Source organism: Chiloscyllium plagiosum, unplaced genomic scaffold (genome assembly GCF_037043375.1).
Source record: "Chiloscyllium plagiosum isolate Xiang-an unplaced genomic scaffold, Cpla_swu_hap1 HiC_scaffold_13, whole genome shotgun sequence".
Classification (NCBI taxonomy): Eukaryota; Metazoa; Chordata; class Chondrichthyes; order Orectolobiformes; family Hemiscylliidae; genus Chiloscyllium; species Chiloscyllium plagiosum.
In genome coordinates this window covers 5,187,723-5,213,824 of record NW_028270151.1, presented here as the reverse complement: position 1 = coordinate 5,213,824, position 26,102 = coordinate 5,187,723, and the positions used below count along the sequence as shown (strand labels likewise).

General features: G+C 42.0%; 1 protein-coding gene across 9 annotated transcripts in view; it reads right to left on the bottom strand.

The window, feature by feature from the left end:
• The window catches only part of trip12 (thyroid hormone receptor interactor 12), a 216,345-nt gene that overhangs the window by 42,553 nt on the left and 147,690 nt on the right, over nt 1-26,102 (bottom strand). For 7 of the 9 annotated variants that reach the window (XM_043702803.2, XM_043702804.2, XM_043702806.2 and 4 more), the window contains 5 exons: nt 24,548-24,689; nt 16,010-16,201; nt 10,258-10,409; nt 9,391-9,578; nt 5,398-5,471 (listed from right to left, as the gene is read on the bottom strand). In XM_043702803.2, the coding sequence (XP_043558738.2) occupies nt 5,398-5,471; nt 9,391-9,578; nt 10,258-10,409; nt 16,010-16,201; nt 24,548-24,689 (748 nt within the window). The remainder of the gene's footprint in view (nt 1-5,397; nt 5,472-9,390; nt 9,579-10,257; nt 10,410-16,009; nt 16,202-24,547; nt 24,690-26,102) is intronic. The other 2 variants (XM_043702810.2, XM_043702813.2) reach the window with 1 other exon arrangement.

Here is a 26,102-nt window from a genome sequence, read left to right as displayed (position 1 = left end):
GGGGAATAGATAGAGTCGACAATCAGAAACTTTTTCCCCAGGTACAACAGAATGTTACAAGGGGACATAAATTTAAGGTGAAGGGTGGAAGGTATAGGGGAGATGTCAGGGGTAGGTTCTTTACCCAGAGTGTGGTGGGGGCATGGAATGCACTGCCTGTGGGAGCGGTAGAGTCAGAATCATTGGTGACCTTTAAGCGGCAATTGGATAGGTACATGGATGGGTGCTTAAGCTCGGACAAATGTTCGGCACAACATCGTGGGCCGAAGGGCCTGTTCTGTGCTGTATTGTTCTATGTCTATGTCTATGTCTAATCAAAAAGGTTAATGGAACATTAACCTTTATTCTCAAATAGCTAGCAAAAAATTAGCAGGTTTAGAACAACTATATAAAGCCCGGGTCATTTGAATACTGTGCAGAGCTCTGGGCAGCATGAGCATGGAAAGACATCCAAGAATCTTCGTGATGTGCAAATTCATAGATGGGTCACCAAAGCTTATATTATAAGAACATAAAGGAGGCTTATGGTCCCTGAGACAGAAAGTTAAGCAGTGAGTTGATTGAAATTTAGAACTTTGGTAGGACAGTCAAAGGAGCAGAATCAAAACTGGCCAAGCTATTCAGGAGAGCAAGGAGGAGACATTTCACACACAGGATGGAAGGGGGCTGTGTTATTATCTCAGCTGATGGTAATACAGAAGGAGCCAGATCCCAGAATTAAACCTAACTTGATAGATCTTGAGCTGAACTTTGCAGTTTGTTAATGTGATGGTTAAGAAGGGGAACAGGACGAAAACCAGAGAGAGCACGCGCGTGCATGGTGGTGGGTCGGGGTCAGGGAAGAAAACAGAGTTTGCAAGCTGTCGTCTTAAAGGAAATTCACTTGCCTCAGCTTTTTAAAATTGTTAGTTAACGAAAGCTTTACACTTGCCTCCCCTTGGAATGTTGAGAGATTTTCTTCTTTAAAAAAGGATTCCTTTCAGAGCCTATCTGATATTAAACCTCTCAATTCTCAGGTCTAACAACTTCTGTCTAAGCTCAGCAATTGCCCGAAATGTAACTGTAAAACATTTGTTCCTCTGTTGGGAAAAAATGTTCTCTTCTAATGGAACTCTGTCCTAAACTGGAGACTTTGAACCATGTTTTCTGAAGCCAATACTTATTTAATTACCTTTGCTGTTAACTCTCCCCATGATAAATTCAATTGTATGAGCATTTTATTCATTAACAGTACAGGTGGTCTCCCAGACATACCACTGCATTCACATGCTTCCTTGCAACTCATGGTATGTCAGTCATAGTTTTAAATTTACTGACATTTTAAAAAAAGTTGACCTACATCCACCTGCTTGAATTTTGCGATGCAAATCGAAAGGTACAACATTTTGTGCACATTTATGAAGTGTGAAACTCTCTCCCTTAAAAAGCAGACACTAGCTCAAACTTGAGATCTAAAGGGTTTTGCTAGCCAGAGGTAAGAGGTCAAGGCAGATGAATACCATTACAGCTGAGATCAGCCATCATCTGAAAGGCAGACCAAGTTTAAGGGACTAAATGACTCTTGTTCTTATTTTGGTCATGCCAAAATATAAAGCAACTGACATTTTAATAAAAACAACAGGAGCAAGGACACAAGGAACAATTTGAAAAGGCCAATTTGCAGGACAGATGAAAAGTGAAGAAGGTAAACAATTTAAGAAAATACAGGCAACTTCGCTTGGATATTGCATAAAACTGTAAGCACACTGAAGCATATCATATACTATTCCCTCCTTCATGGTCTCATAACATTGAACCTGCCCTATCAAAATTGCACCACCTTGTGATGAAGCATCATACTGCAGATATATTTCAACATTTGTTTATAAAAGCCTGTGCCATACTCTGGCATTAGGCAAACCAGCTACAAGAAACACAATGGGAAGAGAACTTCTGCTTTTGATGCTCCAACCCTGAATAATGGTAATCTGGATTGGTAATAGCTAGATTTTACCAAATAAAATAACCAGGGACTAAATACTTCCAAGACTATTTAATTCTGGGGAAATAGACATGAACCCAGTAATAAGATTATGATAAATTCTCCAAAACATGTACCAAATACGGCAAGTCCCTATTAAGTTGTTAGCTTCAATGCTGATTAATTCCTCAGGTTGGAATCCTAGGCTCAATCATCTTGAGCAGTTTCACAAATGACCATCCCTCCATCATAAGGTTGGGGTGAGGCTGTTTGATGATGATTGCACAATGGTCGATACCATCCGTGATGCCTCAGATACGGAAGCAGTAAGCATCCATGCATAACAAGGCCTCGAAGACATCACTCTTAGACTAACAAGGAGCTACAAAAGTGCCGGGGCAATGGTCACCTCCAAGAGGCAATGTAACCACTGCCTCTTGACATTCAGTGGCACTGAAACACATTATCTTGGGAGTTACTACTGACTAGAAACTGAACCTGCCATATACAACAGGTCAGAAGCTGGTGATTTTGCGGCAAACTCACATCTGGCTCAAAGCCTTTCCACCATTTACAAGACAAATCAGGGGTTTGAGTGAATACTCTTCATTTGCCTTCAGAATCCAACATGCAAGACACATCATTCAGGACAAAGCAATTTGCTCAATTGATACCACATTTAACATTTTCAAAAGTCACTCACTGCACCACAACAGTGGCAGCAGAGAGTACTATCTCTGAACTTAACTGCACAACTCACCATGGCTCCTTCAACAGCACCTTCAAAAATCCATGATCCCTCCCACCTTGAAGGGCCATGCCACCAAACATCAAGTTCCCCTTAAAGCCTGGACCTGGAATTATATCATTCCTTCATTGTTGCTGCTGTAAAATTCTGGAACGCCCTCCATCACCATGCTCTGCTAAAGCCACATGAGATGGGAAACAAGTATTGGCCCAGACAGCTAAACCCACATTCCACAAACAAGTAAAAAAAAAAGTTCAAGGACCAGTATGCTTATCATCAAGCATCCCATTTTGAAGTCATTTCTTGTTTGATGTGAAGTTCAGTGACCTAATTAGCACACTGGGGAGCTCTCTCTGCTGATCATTGATACTTCCTCTCACCTTTGACCTCCAGTTTATAGCCTCTTCTGCTCCCAGTCTACCAGTTCATTCATCTTCGTAGCTCCCTGACCCATCCTCTCATTACCAACCCTTTAGTTCATCATTTGCCTCCTGCAAGTTGGAGTTGTCTTGCCTGATTGACATCCCCTGAGCCCTCAATCACAGCCAGGGTGCAGACAAGGAAAGTTGCAAGTGAGACAGACAGACTGGGAGGTTAAAAAGAGTAAAGATTTGTAGCAAGGAGGGTGAAGGAGTGGGAGAGGTGGTGTGTCAGACGGTCAGCTGTGGCCATGAAATACAAAGTGAACACAGGTTTGGGGGAAGGGATGTCAGGAGCACATTTGGTGGCAAGAGGAGGCAATGAGCAGGAGATAACTTCAAGTCTCAAAATAATTTTCAGAAGTTCATTTATTGAACAAAACAAGAATTCATTAATTTGAAGCATTTTAACTTAAAGGACACATTGTTTGAATGCTTTCTGTTGAGTAAGCAACTACAGTATTTACATTAAGTGAATCCGATTTTCTGATTAAGAGCAAAGTCACACTTCTCAGGAATGCAAGTGTAACATGAAGTGAGGACTTGCTGGAGATTTCACAAACTAAACATCAATGCAACAAATTCAGAACTAAGACAATGGGTACAAGTGAATAGAGGTTGCATCTACTTTAGCTTATTTTCCGTTACTTTATCAATCTTCTTTCTTCCACATCAAAAAGGAACCCTCAGTGTTAAACTGTTATTTTAAATTGTGATCAGGAATATATACATCATACTGCATCATTAACAACTTTACACAGTCATTGAGTTATACAGCATGGAAACAATTCGTCCAGGCTGACCAGACATCCCAATCTGATCTAGTCCCATTTGCCAGCATTTGGCCCATTTCCCTCTAAACCCTTCTTATTCATGTACCCATCTAGATGCCTTTTAGATGCTGTAACCCACCTCCACCACTTCTTCTGGCAGCTTGTTCCATACACACATCACCCTCTGTGTGAAAAAGTTGCACCTCAGGTCCCTTTTAAAGCTTTCCCCTCTCACTTTAAGCCTATGCAGTCTAGTTGTAGACTCTCCTACCCTGGGAAAAGACCTTGGCTATTCATCCTAACCATGCCCCTTGGGGGCTCAGTGGTTAGCACTGCTGCCTTACAGCGCCAGGACCTAGGTTCGATTCCAGCCTCTGGCGACTGTGTTGAGTTTGCACATTCTCCCCACATCTGCGTGGGTTTCCTCCATGTGCTCTGGTTTCCTCCTACAGTCCAAAGATGCGCAGGTTAGGTGAATTGGCCATGCTGAATTGCCCATAGTGTTCAGGGATGTGTAGGTTAGGTGCATTAGTCAGGGGTACATAGAGTAATGGGGAATGGGTTTGGATGGGATATTCTTCTGAAGGTCGGTGTGGACTCATTGGGCCAAAGGGCCTGTTTCCACACGGTATTAATTCTATGATAAAGGTCACCGTTCAGCCTCTGAAGTTCCAGGGAAAACAGCCCCAGCCTTTTCAGTCTCTCCCTATGGTTCAAACCCTCCAACCCTGGCAACATCCTTGTAAATCTTTTCTTAATTCAATTCAACATTTTCAAGCACCAATCCTCTTGTTTACAAACATATTAAGATTTGTTTAAGACAGGAGTGAACAGGAGAATTATCCTTCATTTGCATCTTATATGGCTCTCACAAACACTACCATACTCTACTGCGTACAGTTCTGGTCGCCACATTACCAAAAGGTTGTGGATGCTTTGGAGAGGGTGCAGAGGAGGTTCACCAGGATGTTGCCTGGTATGAAGAGTGATAGCAATGAAGAGACATATGAGTAGGTTAGGATTGTTTTCATTAGAATGGAGGAGGTTAAGGGAAGACCTGATTGAGGCCTACAATAATCATGACAGATACAGACAGGGTGGATAGCAAGAAATTGTTTCCCCAGAATGGGAGACTCAATTACTTGGGGCCACAAGTTTGAAGTGAGACATGAAAAGTTTAGGGGAGATACGCGTGGAAAGTTCTACACGTGCATGTGGGTGGGTGGGTGCCTGGAACACTTTGCCAGCGGAGGTGGTAGGGACAGGAATGATAGCATCATTTAAGATGTATCTAGACAGATACATGAATGGGCGGGGAACAAAGGGATACAGATCCTTAGAAAACAGACAGCAGGTTTAGATCAAGGATCTGGATCGGCGCAGGCTTAGGGGGCCGAAGGGCATGTTCTTGTGCTGTCAGGTTCTTTGTTCTAATAATCAAGCCTGTTTACTGAAACTTTGTTACTTTCAGATTGTTAACATAAGTGACAAACTTACCAATGACTCATCAATTTCATCATCTGAGCCATCATCATCACTGTCCTCATCTTCCTCACGTATTCTTCCATACCCTTGAATTACAGAAATATTACATCAAGATGAGCTCCAAATTATCAGATCTTAGGCAACCACAGATTACTGGAGGTCAAGAATAAATGTAAACATCAAAGCAATAAACTTGAAATTTGACCATGAATTGAGGTGCCTATGTCCAAATGTATACTTGTTGGATACAGCTTATGTCTAGGTGTTCCCAATTTAGAGGTAATTTTGGCCATCCAATTGTGAACTAGTGTCCAAGAGTTAAACATAACACACAAACAGGGAAACTAAAGCAACACTGCTCATCCACCACCACCCCCCATATAGCTGTCCATGAGCCTTTTGAACATGGATGATGCATAGACACAAACATCTAACTGAAAACTATTTCAAAACCAAAAGAGTAACTCAGTCCAAAAGCGTTACATATAATGACACGTTAGCACATTTTAGCTAACTTTCTCATCTATTCAATATTCTTTTATAGCTTTGTCTCCTTCTAAAAGGTTTAGAGATTTTATTCCCACATTAAATATTTGACATCATCCTGATGAAACTTGATATATGCTACATTAGAAACAGCTTAGAAATGGATCTCAGAGATGCAGGGTTATCTTAGGTGGAAAGTTTGGGTTGCGTCCATCAGAAAGTGAGAGCTGATCTTTTTGAAACAATGACACAAGACGACTAGATACTTCCCTTTCTGGGAGACTGCTTAACTATGGGACAGAGGGGGTTTCCAATTTAGGGCAGAGAAGAGGATTTCTTTCTCTGGGGGTCTGTGGAAATCTCCCCAGAGAGAAGTGGAAGGAACATTATGAAATATTTTTAAAAGGAACAGGTAGTCAGACTCTTAACTAAGGGAGTCAAAGGGCATGGGGGCTAAGCAGGAAAATGAAGCTATTATTAGATCAGCCATTTTAACAACTGGAGGAGAGAGCTTGATGAACGGAATAGTTTACTCAGGTTCCAAATTTGGATGTCAGCTATCTAATGAAATAATTAAGGTTTGACCAGGAGCTTTGTCCCATTTGAAGTCCTTGCTAGACAACAACTTCGGTTTTGGAGACATAATAACCATCCTGAGAGTAGCTACAAAAGTTGTTTTGCAGTTCACCACATATTTATTTCTCTTGAAAAAAAATGTGTTTTGGTCTCCAAGCAGCCAAGCACACACAAACCCAACGGTGCTCATATTTTTCTACATATTATTTTTAAGACAGGACATTTCCTCTGTCATCTCCCACAAAATCAAGGATCTCTCTTGTCAGGCTTTGCTCTCAATTAGAAAAACTGATGAATCCCAGTTTTTTTCTTATACAGCATCCATTATACAATTTCTCATCTTTTAAGCAAACACTTCAGGATTATACTTGCGATAACTAAAACCCAAATTTGGAATGCAACCAAATAACGTTATTCCACCAAAGCCCTGGTGTACATTTTGGTTGCAGTATATTTAAAGTTCCATACAAAGATCTCAATCGCAGTTAGTGGGATTCTCAAGGAATAACCTAGCTAAAATATTTGCGAGGAGGACAAACCAACACAATTTGCTCCTTCTAATTACAAAGAAGCAGTCCATGTTCAATAAGATCTGGACAATATCCAGGCTTGGGCTGACAAGTAACATTCATGTCACACAAATGTCAGGCAATGAGGAACAATCTAACCACTGCCCCTTGTTATTCAAAGACATTACCATCATAACCCCCAGTGTCAACATCCTGGGGATTACCACTGAGTAGAAACTCAACTGGACTCACCACATAAAGAGTGGCTACAACAGCAGGTCAGAGGCTAGGAATACTGCAGCCAGGAACTCACCTCCTGACTCCCCAAAACCTGTCCATCATCGAGGTACAAGTCAAGACAGTGTGATGGAATACTCCCCACTTGACTGGATGGGTACAACGCCAACATCACACAAAACTCGACACCATCCAGAACAAAGCAGCCTTCTTGATTGGCACTTCATCCACAAGCATCTCCTCCCCCTATCACAGATGTTCAGTAGCAGCAGCGTGCATTACTTACAAACTGCACTGCAGAACTTCACAGCTCCTTAGATAGCACCTTCCAAACCCAGGACCGTTTCCATTTAGAAAGACGAGGCAGCAGATACATAGGAACAACCACCTTAAAAGTTCCCCTCCAAGCCACTCACCTTCCTAACTTGGAAACACCTCTGTTCCTTCACTGTCAGAGTCAGATGTACAGCCCAGAAACAGACCCTTCAGTCCAAACCATCCGTGGTCACTTGATATCCCAAGCTAATCTAGGCCCACCTGCCAGCACTCGGCCCATATCCTTCTCAGCCCTTCCTATTCATATACCCATTCAGATGTCATTTAAATGCTGTACCAGTCTCCACCACATCCTCTGGCAGCTCATTCCATACATGTACCACTCTCTGCGTGAAAAAGTTGCCCCTCAGGTCTCTTTCATATCTTTCCCCTCTCACCCTAAACCTATGCCCTCTGGACTCCCTGACCCCAGGGAAAAGACTTTGCCTATTTACCCTATCCATGCCCCTCATGATTTTATAAACCTCCATAAGGCCACCCCTCAACCTCCAGGGAAAACAGCCCCAGCCTGTTCAGCCTCTCCCTATAGCTCAAATCCTCCAACCCTGGCAACATTCTTGAAATGATCCAGAAAAGATTGACAAGTTTCACAACATCCTTCCGATAGATAGGAGACCAGAACTGCATGCAATATTCCAAAAGTGGCCTAACCAACGTCCTGCACAGCCGCAACATAACCTCACAACTGCTATACTCAATACTCTGACCTATAAAGGAAAGCATATCAAACACCTTCTTCACTATCCTATCTACCTGCAACTCCACTTTCATGAAACTATGCACCTGCACTCCAAGGTCTCTTTGTTCAGCAACACTCCCTAGGACCTTATTAAGGTGTATAAGTCCTGCTCTGATTTGGTTTTCCAAATGCAGCACCTCATATTTATCTAAATTAAGCTCCATCTGCCACTCAGCCCATTGGCCCAGCTGATCAAGATCCTGTCGTACTCAGAGGTAACCTTCTTCACTACACCTCCAATTTTGGTGTCATGTGCAAACTTACTAATTGCACCTCCTATACTCATATCCAAATCATTTACATAAACATCAAGAAGCAGTGGACCCAGCACCGATCCTTGTGGTACACCACTGGTCATAGGCCTCCAGTCTGAAAAGCAACCCTCCACTACGGTCTTCTACCTTTGAGCCAGTTCTGTATCCAAATGGCTAGTTCTCCCTGTATTCCATGAGTCTGAACCTTGCTAACCAATCTCCATTAGGGAACCTTGTCCAACACCTTACTGTAGTCTGTATAGATCACATCTACTGCTCTGCCCTCATTAATTCTCTTTGATACTTCTTCAAAAAACTTCTTCAAGTTCGTAAGACATGATTTCCTAAGCACAAAGCCTTATCCTGGAACTCCCCCCTCACAACATTGTGGGTCAAACTACAGGACACTGACTGGAGCTCACTACTGCCTTCTCAAGGGCAACTCTGAGCCAATAACTCCCACGTCCCACAACTGAATTGATAGCAACCCAAGAGTATGTCTTGGTTTGCCTGTCAGCCTACGTCCATGAAGGATTTGCAGTCCAACTTGTAGTAAGCCAAAAGAGTCAACCAAAGAAACTGCGAATATAAATACTTATATGTTGTGGATTCATGAACTCCTCTTAATTCTGGTATATTCATTAATTTTTAATGTCTTAATGTTTAAGCCAGGTTGTATTGTCAATAATGTTAATATAATTCTGTTCCTAAAATTAGTGAAATGTGATGAAATGCAGACAATGATGGGTTTTTTTCCGCCCAAAACTTGCCCACCCTCAAATCGATCTTTACCCAACCACATTAATCATCAATCTTGAACAGTAAAGTCTGCAGCACAAGACAAAAGGGTAAGAAAATAAAGTTTTACTGCTTAACACAGAAATAAAGCAGCCACCACCTCTGACGACAAGATAGCGCTCAATAGCCTGTACTAAAGCCAATGGATCAATCTTCACAGGACCACCCTTCCATTGCTTGACATTGGTGCTGTCTGGGTGTCTCTGCAGCTGGCATTTTAACTGGTGTGTATTGAAGAATTTCAAGGCCTGTGAGCCCCTGTTAACAAAGAAAACATTTTTTAGAATGACAATGAAAAATGCTTCTCTGTATGCATTAATTAGGCAGAACTGTTAAAAGTCAACATTGCATGAACAATGCAAAGGCAAATAACTTTTACCCATCACGAAGCACAGTTGGCCTCTGTCCATTAAGCTAACAAGGGAAAAGGATGCTTTCTGAAAGCAATAATTTCGAAGTCAGACCATGTCAGTAACTACAACCCATTAGATTATCCTATAGAATGATATTAGAAGTTCTAGATTCCAGCTGGACCTTCAAGATTAGAAGGTAGTTTTAACATGGACATCAGCTAGGCAGTGCATTAAAATGCCCATGGCAATATGAGCGCCTTCCTACAGATTGCAGTTTTATTTCACTCATCCGAGATGACAGAAAGGGACAGTCACCACTGATCAGAGACGGACTACAATTTCAAGCCAACGCTGGAATATAGACAGCATAGTTTCCTCATTAGGCTACTCTGGCACAAAATGGATTGTTCACAAGGAAATTTAAAAAAAGAGATTCTGACCTAAGATTATTAAGTTCCCCTAACTCCAAGGGAAATAAAGGGCTTGCATAAAAACTATATGCTATATCATGCTGGTCAACTACCCCACACAACTTAAATTGCAACATGTCCATTTAGTTAAATCAATTACCAAACAATTGTTACCTGCTTCCTGTCCCATTCCCACTTGGAAAATCGTGCACCTTCACTGGAAATTGCTCCATCTGGCTCAGACAGTTATTCATTTTGTGCACAAGTGCCAGCAAAGGCCCATTGCCCAGAGGCTCTAGTCGACCAAGAGGTTCCTCTCCTGGAGGCTGAAAGGGTAGATTTTAAATCCATAACAATTCTCAAAACTTTATATTTCTTTCTAACCTTCATAATTATTGGTCTGGCTAACATCCCTCCTTGTTAGCTAATTTCTTTCTCATTTGATCAGATGTTTAAAAAGACCAGTTACATAGAACTAAAATAAGGATATGGGACAATGACATGACCAACAAACAAAATTTGGGATAAATAATTTGACTGAAACAAGTAAAAACAGTGTATTTATCTCACATTCAATAAGTGTGCTAAATTATACACAGGCTTGTGACAGAAGGAATACAGGAACAGTTGTTTCTGTCTTAGCCCATTATTTATTCACAGAGAAAATAAAGCTTACAATACAATGGCAGTGCACCTACATTACTAAAGAGAGTGGAATACACAACTGCAAAAGTGACAGGATACAGAGGAGGAGGAATTTCTTCACCCACAGAGCGATGAGTGTGTGGAATTCTCTGCCACAGGATACTGTGCAAGCCAAAACATTAAACCTTTTCAATGTTAAATCTTTCAAGGAGGAGTCAGGCTCATTCTTAGGACTAAAGGAATCAAAGGATATGGGGAGAAAGTGGGAACAGGATAGAGTTGCAAGATCAGCTGTGATCATACTGAATAGTGGCACAGGTGTGAAGGCATGAAAGACCTTCCCTTGGTGTGATATTTCTATGCAATATTTGTTAGCCCAAGAATTTCACCCATGGCCAACACAAAGTGATCAACTGAAGCAATTAAAATACACAGGCCGAGTAAGAAAAACCATCAGCATCCAAAGCTTACCCAAAAAACCTACCTTAAATAGTGATTTTGATTGTACCAAGAAACCGAAATGTATAGTTTTTTAAAAATGCATACAGTTAAATCAGTACAACAAGGCTTTACCAAGTTTAGACATAAATAAGAAATTTACTTGCCCTATGATTTGCTGCTTGAGCTGGGATTGGTTTGTGATTCCTTATCTCCTTCACTTCTGGTTGTACACAAGTTACATGCATCCCCCAGTAGAAAGGACGCAAAGGTTTGGAAAACTGACACTTACCAGAATTTCCTCAACAGTATCAATCATAACTTTCAAATGTTTCTAAACCGCACCACTGGCTTTTTTTTTTGGAGGGAGGGGATTGTAAAGACAAATAAAGAAACAAGCGATGGTTTAGTTTCTATGGAAGGAGAGTTTACAGGCATACATGCAAGTATCTTTCAAACCAATGCTGACAAATCATCTGACCTCCACCATTTGTGATTATGTGATTGCTTTCTCAAATTCTAATACCTTCTCAATACTGAACTAGGAAGACAGAACTTTACCAGTGAGTTCATATGTTCAGTTTAACTGAGAAACAAAGACTTAACTAGGACATTCTATTCAATGCCCCCAATTCCTTGCTCCTCTTTAAAAACAAAAGCTCCCCAATGGTATCAACACATTAGCAAATTACCCGAATTTGCAACAGGAATATTAAACAGCAAAAAGACAAACCAAAATACCATTGCTGTTGCAAATCAAATTCCAACCAAATGCTGCTACTCAGCAATGAAGTCTGTTTTGCCGTAACGCCTGTCTTCTGCCAATAAAGCAGCATTACCCATCTCTCCTCCAAGGGTGACGATGGGTCATTTACTTGCGCTGCGTCAATCGCCGTTCTCAGAGCACTCCTTTGGATTTGAGCTATAGGGAGATGTTGAACAGACTGGGGCTGTTTTCCCTGGAGCGTCGGAGGCTCAGGGGTAACTTTACAGAGGTTTATAAAGTCATGAGGGGCACGGATAGGATAAATAGACAAAGTCTTCTCCCTTTGGGGGGGGGGGGGGGGGGGGCGGTGAGGAGTCCAGAACTAGGTTAAGGGTGAGTGGGGAAAGATAGAAGGGAAACCTATGGGGCAACATTTTCACGCGGAGGGTGGTACGTGTATGGAATGAGCTGCTGGAGAATGTGGTGGAGGCTGGTACAATTGCAACATTTAAAAGGCACCTGGATGGGTATATGAATAGGAAGGGTTTGGAAGGATATGGGCCAGGTGCTGGCAGGTGGGACTAGACTGGGTTGGGATATCTGGTTGGCATGGACGGGTTCGACCAAAGGGGCTGTTTCCATGCTGTACATCTCTATGACAATGCCAAATGGAAAATCTAGGGCTTTGATCCAGCAACTAAAAAAAGACACACTTGTGTTTAAGTCAGGTGATGTCACTTATTGTTTTTCACCAGGATTGCGTTCAGTGAGAATAACTAATGGATGTAGATTCATTTGCTGAGCTGGAAGGTTTGTTTTTACATGTTTTGTCACCATACTAGGTAACATCAGTGACCCTCCGGATGAAGCGCTGGTGACTTGGCCCCATTTCTATTTATGTTTAGGTTTCCTTTGGTTGGTGATGTCATTTCCTGTGGTGACATCATTTCCTATTCTTTTTCACTGGGGGTGGTAAATGGGATCCAAGTCAATGTGTTTGTTGATAGAGTTCTGGTTGGAATGCCGTGCTTCTCCGAATTCTCATGCATGTTTCTGTTTGGCTTGTCCTCGGATGGGTGTATTGTCCCAGTCAAAGTGGTGTCCTTCCTCATCTGTATGTAAGTATACTAGTGAGACACGGACACGTCTTTTTGTGGCTAATTGATGTTCATGTATTCCGGTAGCTAGTTTTCTGCCTGTTTGTCCAATGTAGTGCTTGTTACAGTCCTTGCAAAGTATTTTGTATTTATATCACACTACATTGGACAAACAGGCAGAAAACTAGCCATCAGGATACATAAACATCAATTAGCCACAATAAGACATGACCCACTCTCACTAGTATCCTTACATATTAAGAGGATCACCAGGGAAATGATGAGAGCTTTTAGAGGACCAAAGAGGCAACGTGTAGGTGGAGCCAAATGGTGTGGATGAATACTTGTGTATTCACTGGGGTCAAAAATACTGTAGGCTGTGGATTTCAGTTGGGATAGTAGAGTTCTCAAACACCTTTTTAGATTAATTAGGAGGATGTATTAGATGTTTTAGCTGACGTACAGGTGCATAAATCACCAGGGCCTAATGTGAATATCTCAGGTTGCAGTGGGAGACAAAAGTTGGGGAGGAAGGGGGGAGATTTTAAAATTCCACCATCTAACCCTTGCACAATAAGGAGATCCAGTTGATGCTAGCAAAGTTGAAGTCCCCTACAACTATAACCCTGCTTCTCTCACCTTCCTGTGATTTGTCTCCATATTTGTTAGTGAATGTGGGAGGTCTGTACTACAATCTCAGCAAACCAATTGCTTTTTTTTTTAAAAAAAGTTTCAAATCTCTACCCAGATGACCTCATTCAAAGACCCTTCCAGGATGTCCTTTCTTATTACTAAGCAATGGTTCCCTTTATCAATATTGCAATTCTCCCGATGTCTCTTCCATCCCCCCATCATGCCAGAAACCTGTTCCCCAGAATGTTGAGCTGCCAGTCCGGTCCTTCCTCAGCTATAATCTGTGATTGCATCATCCAACTCCATGTGTTGATCATTCCTCTAAAATCCATCCACCTTACCAGTCAGGCTCCTTTCACTAAAGCAGAAAAAATGTCTTCTCCACCGACCGACCTATCTTAGCATTCCTTCTAGATCTAATTGGACTTGATCCTGACTTTACATCTCTCTGCCAAATTAGTTTAAAACCTCCCCAACAGATGAGCAAACCTCCCAGGATGGATTTTGGATCCATTCCTCTTCAGGCACAACACATCCAGTTTGTATAGGTTCAACCGATCCCATAAACTGCCCTTATGATTTAAAAATCTAACCCCCCACCCCATACCTTTAGCCACTGATCATGCCTAGTCCTATGCTCAGTAGCATATGGCACTCAAAACAATCTGGAGATTACAATCATAGTAGTTTTCCTCTAATCTACTACCTCAATTCCAGCTGCAGGACCTCATTTCATTTTGACCCGACATAGCACAACTGCTGACTGCTCACCTCCACTGCCCTCCTACTCTGAATGCTCTGCAGCTGCTCCAAGACATTGCTGACTCTGGCACCAGGAGGTAATGTACCGTTCGAGAGTCTCATTTGCTGCTACAGAACCAGTTCCCCTTACAAGTCCCCCTCACTAAAGCTCTCCCAAGTCTACAATCTCTCCTGCTGTGTCGCAGATCCAACCACTGTGCCACAAACTTAGGTGTTGCTACTTTCTCCAAAAGGCCACTCCTCCTCTTCCCCCGCCACATCCCCAACAATATCCAACATTACTGAACTAGAAGTTAATTTTGCGTTGTCATTATAGTTTGATCCATCCATTCAAGCAAATGGTTAACATTACATCACATTGCAGACTAACAGAATTTCAGCCACAATGTCTAAATCTTCAATCTAATCTCGTCCAACAGCTGAAGGTTTTGATTTGTCTGATCTAATTAAGCAACTGTTGAGTAGCAACTATAAGGATAATGATGGGGACAGCATAACATACATAGTAAGTACAGAGGATCTTTTTGCTCTTTAAGCACAAGGAGAGTCATGAGGGGCTGCTTGGAATAAATACTGAACGGCACTGAGGAAATCATTAGAATCAGTGTGGAAAGAGACCATTTGGCCCATCCACGCCGACACTCTGAAAGGCATCCCTCCCAGACCCAGTAACCCCATATTTACCCTAGCTAATCCACCCAACCTGCATATCCCTGGACACTACAGGAAAATCTAATGTGGCCAATCCACCCAACCAGCACATGTTTGGACTGTGGAAGGAAACGAAAGCACCTGGAGGAAACCCATGCAGATACACAGAGAATGTACAAGTCCCACGTAGACAGAGAATCACCCAAGACTGGAATTGAACCCAGCTCCTTGGTGCTGTGCTAACCACTTAGCCATCAAGCCACCCAAATGGGAACAGTCTCCATCTGATCAAATGGCAAGAAATGCATTTGATCATTAAAAGTGAAATAACACGGAGTAAAAATATTCAAATTTGATTATTCCAAGCCTGCAGCTCCTTCAATATACAAGCACAGGCATAAGCTTGATCAATGAAGCACTCAGAATTGCATTCTACAGCTATTTAGAAATCAAGGGTCAGTAAGAGATGCTCAAGATTATTTTGTTCATCCATAAAATAGTTGACAAATGTTATAAACGTACAAAATGCAACAAACTGATTTCAAACTCAATTCATTGTATGGATCAGCTAGATTCTGTTGATAAGTCCCTCCACTAATCCAGTGAGTGATATTGCTCAGGTCATTTTCACTGTTCATCATTAGTTACCTAGAGGTGGTTTTGGAGCACCTTAAAGAGTTGCAATCACTATCGTAACGTGCCCCCTAAGATTTCAAAAAGGTGACACAATTTAACATATGATAAAATGTTTGTAATTATCAACGTTGACTCAATATTTCCACACAAATGTGTCATTTATTTGTAACAACTGACTGCTTAAATTCACCCCTCAATTTACAAAATGAGCACACGAATGCAAATTAACAAATAGGGAACAATGTTGCCTGAAACATCAGCTTAAGATGGGAGTAGCCAGACCAAATTTGATGCTACTAGATAACAAACTAATTGTAGACTATCAAAGACATTAAATTTGAAATCAGTAGCTACTCACTGGACAACCATAGAAAACGTGAAGAAATCTTCTCAACCTAACATGTCGATTCACAAGATCTTTATCACTTTTTGAAGTCAAATACAATAGCAACTGTTTGACAAAACCACTGTGCTGGATTTCGAAGGAGGACACATCAGACTCAGAGACTATTGAGCGGATATCCAAAAGGCACTCAATCCCACCATCCACCTTTGGAAAGAAATACTATGAGTTTACATGTAGAGTTGTAATAATTATAATAATACAGCGGAATCATGGTATGCAAACAAAACAGACATTATTACACATTTTCAAGAGAACATCTTACATATAATTGGTATGCAGCTTAAAATGTTTAGAGGAAGTAAATAACGTTACAACATAAAAATATGTACGTTATAATTTCCATTTTTTATCATCAGAAATCCATTTTGGGGTTCTGCTTGTAAGCAGGCATCTTCACGTGATATGTGAAACAAACAGAGTTAACCCTGGTGCAACCTTTGTACTTCCAACTCAATTATGCTTCAGTATGGCCTGAAAGCAGAATAAAGATACTAACTGTGGAATATGTACCAGGCATCAGCGCATCACAATAAATCAATGGGGGTAGTCAGGTTAAAGGAAGGCAGGTCATGGAGTAGGTCACTCTGCAGCTAAAGAACAAGATACTAATCAGCAGTAATGTCAGGATTATTCCCAGAGTATAATGTTGTTTTCAGGAGGGTCTTGTGGTGCAGTACGAGTTCCCCTGCCTCAGCGCCAGAAGCCTAGGCTTAAGTTTCCCACATGCTCCTGAAGTGTGACATTACAGGTTGATTAAAATAACTACAATGCTATAATGTCTTCAAACCTCCCCTCTTCAAATAAGTGCACAGCTTGACAGGAAGATGACGTGCAAAATTTTAGAAAGTAGGATTGTAATAAAGATAAGTAAACATAAGACAAAATAGACAGAAAACATCTGCACTTGAACTAAAATGGCAGCCAAGGTGTGGAGATGCCGGTGTTGGACTGAGGCGGACAAGATCAGAAGTCAAACAGCAGGCTACACAGTCCAACAGATTTATTTGAAATCACAAGCTTTCGGAGTAATGCTCCTTCATCAGGTGCAGAGAGAGAGAGTTTATCGGCGGAGAGGTCATAGGATCATACAATTGGTGTAAGTGGAGTGAACAAAATTATACACCACGTGCACCAATTGTATGATCCTTTGATCTCTCTGCCCAAACTCTGTCGGTGTGCTCTCTCACTGCACCTGACAAAGGAGCGTCACTCTGAAAGCTTGTGATTTTAAATAAACTGTCGGACTACAACTTGATGTTGTGATTTTTGACTCTGAATTAAAATGGTGAAATCATAGGATCATACAGTACAGAAGAGGCCCTTGAGCCTGTACCGACATGAGAAGTTTCTCTAAATCTACACTTGTCCTACTTGGCCCTTAGCCTTGAATATTATGGTATTTCAAGTGCTCACCCAAGTTCGTTTTAAAAGCTGTGCAATTTCCCATCTCAACTACCTTACAGGCAGTACATGCCAGGTATTCACCACACTCTGGGTGAAGTGACCTTTCCTCAATTCCTCTCTAAACCTCCTACCTCAAAATTCCACCTTCTAAATGAGATTCGTAGGGGAGTGGGATCTTCAACAGCAGGGAGGTAAGTATGAGGCTCAAAGGAGATACTGTAACCAGAAATAGTAAGTTGAAGAAACAGGTCAGGCTAGAACACATTAGGGAGCAAGGAATGCCTGTTGGATTATATTGCATTTATTTCAGTGTAAGAAGGCTGACAGGTAAGGCTGAACTCAGGGCGTGGATAGGTATGTGGGACTGGGAAATTACGCCATTGCAGAAACATGGCTGAGGGATAGGACTGGCAGCTTAATGTACCAGGGTACGGTGCTTTAGGCTAGAGGGGGGGGTGTTGGAAGTGGGGGGAGGGTTGTATTTTTTGATTAAATCAACTATCACAGCAGGAACCAGAGATGCAATAACTGAAGAATCATCCAGTGAGACTTTGTGGGTGGAGCTAAGAAATAAGGAGATCATGGTGACATTATTGGGGCTGTATTATAGGCCCCCAAATGGTCAATGGGAATTAAAGGAACAAATATGCAGGGAGACTGGGGGGACTTGCAGGAGCAATAGTGTTGACAGTAGGAGATATTAACTTTCCTAACAGACTGGGACATCCATAGTGTTAAGGGCTTAGATGGGGTGGAATTTGTTAAGTGCATTCAGGAGAGTTTCCTCAAGCAGATATAGAGGATCCTATTCAGGAAGAGGCAAAACTATACCTACTCTTGGGAAATAGGGCAGGACAGGTAATAGAGATGCATAGTGAGAGAGCACTTTGGGACCAGTGACCATAATTCTATTAATTTTAAAACAGTTATGGAGGGGAACAAACTGGTCCACAGGTTCAAGTTCGAAACGGAGGCATGGCAAATTTTGACCGAATTAGACAGGAGCTTGCAGGGGTTGATTGTCTGCAAACAAACTATTCCAAAGGGGTCTCTTGCAAGTGGGAGGCCTTTAAAAGAGAAACAGCTAGAGTTCAAGGTCTATGCCCTCCTGTGAAGGTGGCAGGAATAGGGAACCCTGCATGACAAGAGATATTGAGGCTTTGACCTGAAAAAAGCAGGTGGACGTGGCTCAGGTACAGGCAGCTGGGATGAAGGGAATGCCTGGAGATACATAGTTTACTGAAGAAAGAAATGAGGGGGGCAAAAAAGGGTGCAGAACCCAGCCTTGGCTGAGAAAATTAGGGTGAATCCAAAGTGGTTCTTTCAGTATAATAAAAGGAAAACACTAATTGGAGAATAGGACCCTTTGTGTAGAACCGCTGCAGATGGGCAAGGTTCTCAAATGAATATTTCTCCTGTGTTAACTGTGGAAAAAAGACAAGACAACTTCGGAACTTGGGGACAGTCCATATCAGAGGTTTTATTGGATATATTAGAATGTATGAAGGTGGATAAATCTCCTGGCCCTGGCTAGATATATCCAAGAACACTGCAAGAGGCTAGAGAAGAAATTGCGGGGGCCCTGGTTGATATTTTTGCATCATCATTTGCCATGGGTGAGGTCCCAAGACTGGAGGGTAGCGAATGTTGCGCTATTATTCAAGAATGGCTGCAAAGAAAATCCTGGGAACTATAGACCAGTAAGCCTAACATCTGTGGTGGGTAAGTTACTTGAGAAGATTCAGAGATAAAACTTATATGCATTTGGAAAGACGGGGTTTGATTAGGAATAGTCAGCATGGCTTTGTGAATGGAGATCATGCCTCACAAATTTGTGAAGAGCTCTTTAAAGAAGTGAACAGGAAGGTTGACGACAGCAGGGTGGTAGACGTAGTCTATATGCCTTTGATAAGGTTCCACCTGGATGCTCATCAGACTGGAGGCCTGTGACTGCTGATGAGATTAAAATAGGTGGCATCATGGACAGTGAGGAAAGCTATCAGGTCCTGCTGCAATTTCTGAGAACCTTCCTCACTGTCCACGATACTGCCTATTTTACTGCCATCAACTAATTTACTAGTAACGCCTTGTACATTCTCATCCTAATCATTGGTATCAATAACAAAGTAATAGGCCCAGCACCAACACCGGAGGGAAGCTGGGTAAGGTGGGCCCCTTGCTAAGAGATTTGGATCATCGATAGTCACAGGTGAGGTGCAGGAGGACTGGAGGTTGGCCAACATGGTGCCACTATTTAAGGAAGATGGTAAGGAATAGTCATGGAACTATAGACTGGTGAGCCTGACATCGATGATAAGCAAGTTGTTGGAGGGAATCCTGAGGGACAGGATGCACACGTATTTGGAAGGGCAAGGACTGATATGGGATAGTCAACATGGCTTTGTGCGTGGGAAATAGTGTCTCACTAATTTGATTGGGTTTTTTGAAGTAATAAAGAGGATTGATGAGGGCAGATCAGTGGACGTGATCTATAGTGGAAGGATGCTTGTTGGATTGGAGATCTGTGATTTGTCGAGTGCTCCAAGGGATCAGTGGACTTCATTCAGTAAGGCATTCGACAAGGTTCATTACAGACTGGTTAGCAAGGTTAGATCACATGGAAGACAGGGAGAACTAGCCATTTGGATATGGAACTGGCTCAAAGTTAGAAAACTGAGGGTGGTGATGGAGGATTGCTTTTCAGACTGCGACCAGTGGTGTGCCACAAGGATCGGTGCTGGGTCCATTGCTTTTCATCATTTATAGAAATGATTTAGATGGGAATATAGGTGCGGTTACGAAGTTAGCAGATGACACCAAAATTGTAGATGTCCTGGACAGCAAAGAAGGTTACCTCAGAGAACAACAGGACCTTGATCAGATGGCCAATGGGCCAAGGAGTGGCAGACGGAGATTAATTTAGATAAATGTGAAGTGCTGCATTTAGAAAGACAAATCAAAGCAGGTCTTATACACTTAATGGTAAAGTTCTGAGGAGTGTTGCTGAACAAACAGACCTTAGAGTGCAGGTTCATAGCTCCTTGATAGTGGAGTCTCAGGTAGATAGGGCAGTGAAAATGGCATTTGGTATGCTTTCCTTTACTGGACAGAGCATGGAGTATAGGAATTGGGAGCTCATGTTGCAGCTGTACAGGACATTGGTTAGGCCACTTTTGGAAGACTGTGCGCAACTCTGGTCTCCCTTGTATCGGGAGGATGCTATGAAACTTGAAAGGGCTCAGAAAAGATTTACAAGGACGTTACAGGGTTAGAGGGTTTGAGCTATATGGAGAGGCTGAATAGGCTGGGGCTGTTTTCTCTGAAGCTTCAGAGGCTGATGGGTGACCGTATAGAAGTTTATAACAATAGGAGAGGCATGGATAGGGTAAATAGACAAGGTCTTTTCCCTGGGTTGGGGAGTCCAGAACTTGAGGGCAAAGATTTAGGGGAAAGACTTGCATTTTTCAAAGTCAAATCAAGATAGGAGTTTCATGTTGAATGGTAGGGCCTTGCAGTGGAACAGAGATCTTGGAGTTCAGGTTTGCATTCCTCCAAAAGTGGAGTCACAGGTAGACAGGACAATGAAGGGGCTTTCGGTACACTGGCCTTCATCAGTCAAGGTGCTGTGTACAGAAGATATGTTGCAGTTGTACAGGATATTGGTGAGGCTGTCACTTGGAGTATTGTGTTCAGTTTTGGAAAGAGTGCAGAAGAAATTTACAAGGATGTTGCCTAGACTCAATTGCCTGAGTTATAGGGAGAGATTGGACAAGCTAGGACTTCTATCTTGAGAGCATAGGAGACTAAGGGGGGGACCTTATAAAGATGTATAAGATTATGAGAGGCATGTATAGGGTGAATACACTCAGTCTTTTTCCCAGGGTTGGGGAATCAAGGATTGGAGGGCATCAGTTTAAGGTTAGAGGGAAAAGAATAAGATGGAATCTGAGGGGCAACTTTTCTTCTTAAGCAGAGGGTGGTACGCATATAGAATGAGCTGCCAGCAGATGTGGTTGAGGCAAGCATATTATCAACATTTAAAAGCCATTTGGACAAATAAGTGGCTAGGAAAAGATTAGAAGGATATGGGCCAAGTGCAGGGAAATGGGGTTAGCATGGACCAGTTTGGATCAAAGGGCCTGTCTCCATGCTGTAGGACTCTACGACTCTATACACCTCAGGTCTCACCTCAACCTTCTCTGCTCCAAGGAACAACAATCTGAACTTATCCAGCTTCTCTTTCAGGTTAAACTGCTTTACCTCAGGCAACATCTTGGTGAATCTCCTCTGCACTCCTTCCTATAAGTGCCGTGACCACCACACCAGCTGTGGCCTAACCAAAGTTTTGTACAATTCCAGCATAACACCCATACCCATATAATCTTTGCCACAACTGATAAAAGGCAAGTATCCTGGGTGCTTTCTTATCCACTCTATTAGCCCACCCTTCTGTCTTCAGGAATCTGTGGACACGCACCTTAAGATCCCTTTGTCCTGCCATTCACCAAGTGCTCCCTTGACTTGTGACCTCTTGTAAAATGCGTCACCGCTCACTTTTAAAATCCTTCCTAGTAGGATATCTTGGAACCATTGAAACCTTGTGCCAGCATCAGGTACTGAAACATCTCAGCAAGTAGTCCAATTTCCTTGATTTCTTTACATTTTTCTATCTTCAGCTGTTAAAATTCTGGTTATGTAGCATTCAGTAGGAGTTGCTGCATAATATGTACTTATACAAGCACGTTCTGGTCTGGAGCTATGGATATTGGTTGTAGAGAGTCAGACTACTTTTCAATCATGTGACTGACTCAATCTCTTACCACCTGCCTCTGGTATGTATGTTGGAGGGATTTACGTGATACTAAATCTGTTTGGCTGTCTTTTGAACGCATCTTTCTGTAGCCAAACCCAGAGAAGGGACTCAAATTTGTAGCATCCAACTCAGAAGCAACATTCGCACAAAAGAAAGTTGTTCTGACACTGCAGCAGTAGTTGAGAACTACTTTAGTAAACAAAAACAAGTGGAGTTTACACGCAGAGAATTAGCCTAGAACTAGCCTTGAAATTACTCAAGAAGCAGGCATCTGAGACCAAACAGCTTAAGTTGGTTTTGTCTCCATGTGACTAATAGTTTTGATGGCAGCACACACTTGGACCTTATGAACTTGCTTTCCCACACAAATAACAGGCCCCAGTTTGGAAAGATGCAAATTCCAATTTCTTTGGAAATGATCTGAAGTTGGCATTCAAGCAGGAAAGACTTAAAAATCTACCTGACCAAGACAACAAAACATGAACATTCATGACTGAATCAGTGGTGATGCTACATTTGAAGAGGAAAGGTCAAATCAAAAGGTATAAAATGGAGAGAATACATGCAATCAAGATCATGGCTCACTTGTAAGACTAAAGCAAAATGAGCTCAATGTGTCTTAGGTTCTTGTATACTTTCAAAGCTAATTCTAGGTTAAATTTATGCAAGCCAACTCTAACCACTTGTGCTAATACTTACTGGTTGTGAAAGTTTGTGGGCGGCATGGTGGCACAGTGGCTAGCACTGCTGCCTCACAGCACCAGAGACCTGGGTTCAATTCCCGACTCAGGCGACTGACTGTGTGGAGTTTGCACGTTCTCCCTGTGTCTGCGTGGGTTTCCTCCGGGTGCTCCGGTTTCCTCCCACAGTCCAAAGATGGGCAGGTCCGGTGAATTGGCCATGCTAAATTGCCCATAGTGTTAGGTAAAGGGGTAAATGTAGGGGAATGGGTGGGTTGCGCTTCGGCGGGTCGGTGTGGACTTGTTGGGCAAGAAGGCCTGTTTCCACACTAAGTAATCTAATCTAATCTAGAACTAAACTACTGTTGCAGACATCAAATTGAAACCCCATTGGTTTTCTCAAACAATGCAGAAGATACCATGGCACTGGTATCTGTTCATGGGATGTGGGTACCACTGGTTAGTCTAGCATTTATTGCCCATCAGGTAGTTAAGAATCTGGAGTCATAAAAAGGATGGGTTGGGTAAGGATGGCAAATTTCCTTCCCAAAGCACATGAGTGCATTAATATACAGCAGTTACATGATCACAATTAGATTTGCTTGTATTCCAGATTACTTTTATTTAATTCAAATGTCGTCATTGTGATGGAATTCAAATCCATGCCCTCAGAACAAATTGTCTTGTGTTCGGGATTACTAGTCTAGTGATATTACCACAACATCAGACTCATTTTACAAACCTCAACCAAAATCAGTAAAATGGATTATCTGGTGATGTTTCCCACTGAGCTGCACTTAAATTGGTTGAAGGCCCCATATTACAAGAGTGATTAAAAACCATGGCTGCCTAAAGTGCTTGGGATATCCTGAGGCAAAAATGTGATTTTCTCCAGCAATTCATAGGATAGTGGGATAAAGGTCAGTTGCAGATAGAGGTGGAGAAATGGCAGATGGAGTTTAATCTGGGTAAGTGTGAGGTGCTGCACTTTGGAGATCAAATGTTAAGGAAATGTATACAGTAAATGGCAGGACCAGGACCATGAACAGCCTTAATGTACAGAGGGATCTTGGGGTTCAAGTCCATAGCTCCCTGAAAGTGGCTACACAAGTAGATAGGGTAGTAAAGTCAGCATATGACATACTTCTCTGACCAATAAAAGCAAGTGAGTACAAGAGCCACAGTATCATGTTGTGGCTTTATAAGGGTTTGGTTAAGCTCCACAGAGCATTGCGTTCAATTCTAGTTGTCACATTACAGGAAGGGTGTGGAGGGCTTGGGAAAGGGGATTGAAATAGTTTACTATGGTGCTGCCTGGATTAAAGGGTACCAGCTATAAGGAGAGGCTAGAAAAATGTGGATTTTCTTCTCTAGACTGGCAGAGGCTGAGGGGATTCTTGATAGAAATCTATAAAATTGAGATGCATAGATGCAGTTGACGGTCAACTGTATCTGTGTGCAAAGATTGTAACTGGTAGTATTCAAATGTATTTAATAATGACAACGTTAGGTGAGTGACATGAACCCATTTCAAGTTGCAGCCAATTATTCAAACTAAGCAGTCAAAGCATTTCAAAAATGATTGATACAGACCTGCAAACTGAGTTGTTCAGTGGCACAGCATAGTCTCTGAAGTACATTCAGTGCTGGATTGCTTGCATCTACATTTTCTGAGGTGAAGTAACGATCAACAAACTTATGGGCTTGCTCCTTTATCCAGACTTTTATCTTCTCTCTGGGGGCGAAAAAAAAGTTATTTCACAATCCAAAGCCAGCACTAAAACATAGCAAAATGTTCTTCCCCCTCCAGTGTCGCAGCAATGCTTGACATTAGTCTAAATAAAGGACATTTTTCAGCATTCTTTCCAAAGGGTTTTTCCTTCATGTATAAAGCTGAAAATGTGTTGCTGGAAAAGAGCAGCAGGTCAGGCAGCATCCAGGGAACATCCAGGGATGCTGCCTGACCTGCTGCGCTTTTCCAGCAACACATTTTCAGCTCTGATCTCCAGCATCTGCAGACCTCACTTTCTCCTCCTTCATGTATAAATCCTGCTTACTTCAATGAGGAAAAAACTAGAATAGACGTTTTACACTGCTAAAAATACATGTACACATTTATTGCATTTTGATCAGCACCTTTTCTTTTTAATTCCCAGAAGAGGGGGAAACTATTGTCAACAGCAAAGGAACATCTCCTTAAGTCACAAAAGGAAATGAAAAACTGTGGACAGGGGCTTGTGGGTGTCAGATTAAATGATATGATTATGAAAATTGGGCAATGCTAACTAGCTTGTTTCAGTATGGTAGTTTTGAGTATGATAGTTTTAAAGACAGTTATGTTTAAGAGTCTCTTAAATCTAAGTGAAATGGTGCAGTAGAAGTTGTCATGTGATGGCCTGCTGATGTCTGCTTCATGGTAACCCAGAGAGATTTGGTTGGCTTCAGCACAGGGGGGCTTTGAGCAAGCCTGACTCAAACTCAAAAGTCAGCCTTCACACCTGGCCAGAGGGGTTAATGTTAAACACATTGCTGTGGAAATCAGATTCAAATCAGACAGAGATCCTGGACAGGAAGGAGAATCTTAATAACACAGACAGAGAAAACAGCAGCTCTGCCTGAACAGCAAAGGAAAAAGCCTATGTTCGATGAAAGACCAAACATCACGCATGTGGAAGCTCATTCTCCATTTGAAGAGGCAGGACCTGTCGAAATTTCAGAACACTGAAAGACTTATGTTCACATAGCCAGCAGAAGACTTCCTGAGTTGTTACTGTGAAGTTAGTTTGGGATTTTCTGAAGATACCTATTGATATTGTCTCAATCTGTTCAGAGATGTAATTACACACATCTGGAGCAGGTGGGACTTGAATCTGGACCTCCTGGATCACAGGTTGGGATACTACCACCACAAGCTTAGAAAATTACTTACACACTTCTCAAAGACTTCAGAATTCCCTTTTATGTAGCTGCCAGTTTCCTTTGTTTTTGCTTCTTTTTTCACCACACATCTTCTGAATGTTCAATTTCAACTCAATTCTCACATATTAAGCTAACATCTGTCATAGGCATCCTTGTTTTCCTGTTTCACCTTGCACTTAAATGTTCGCAGCAATCCAGCAAGCCGAAGATTTATTTGCCTACCTAGTCT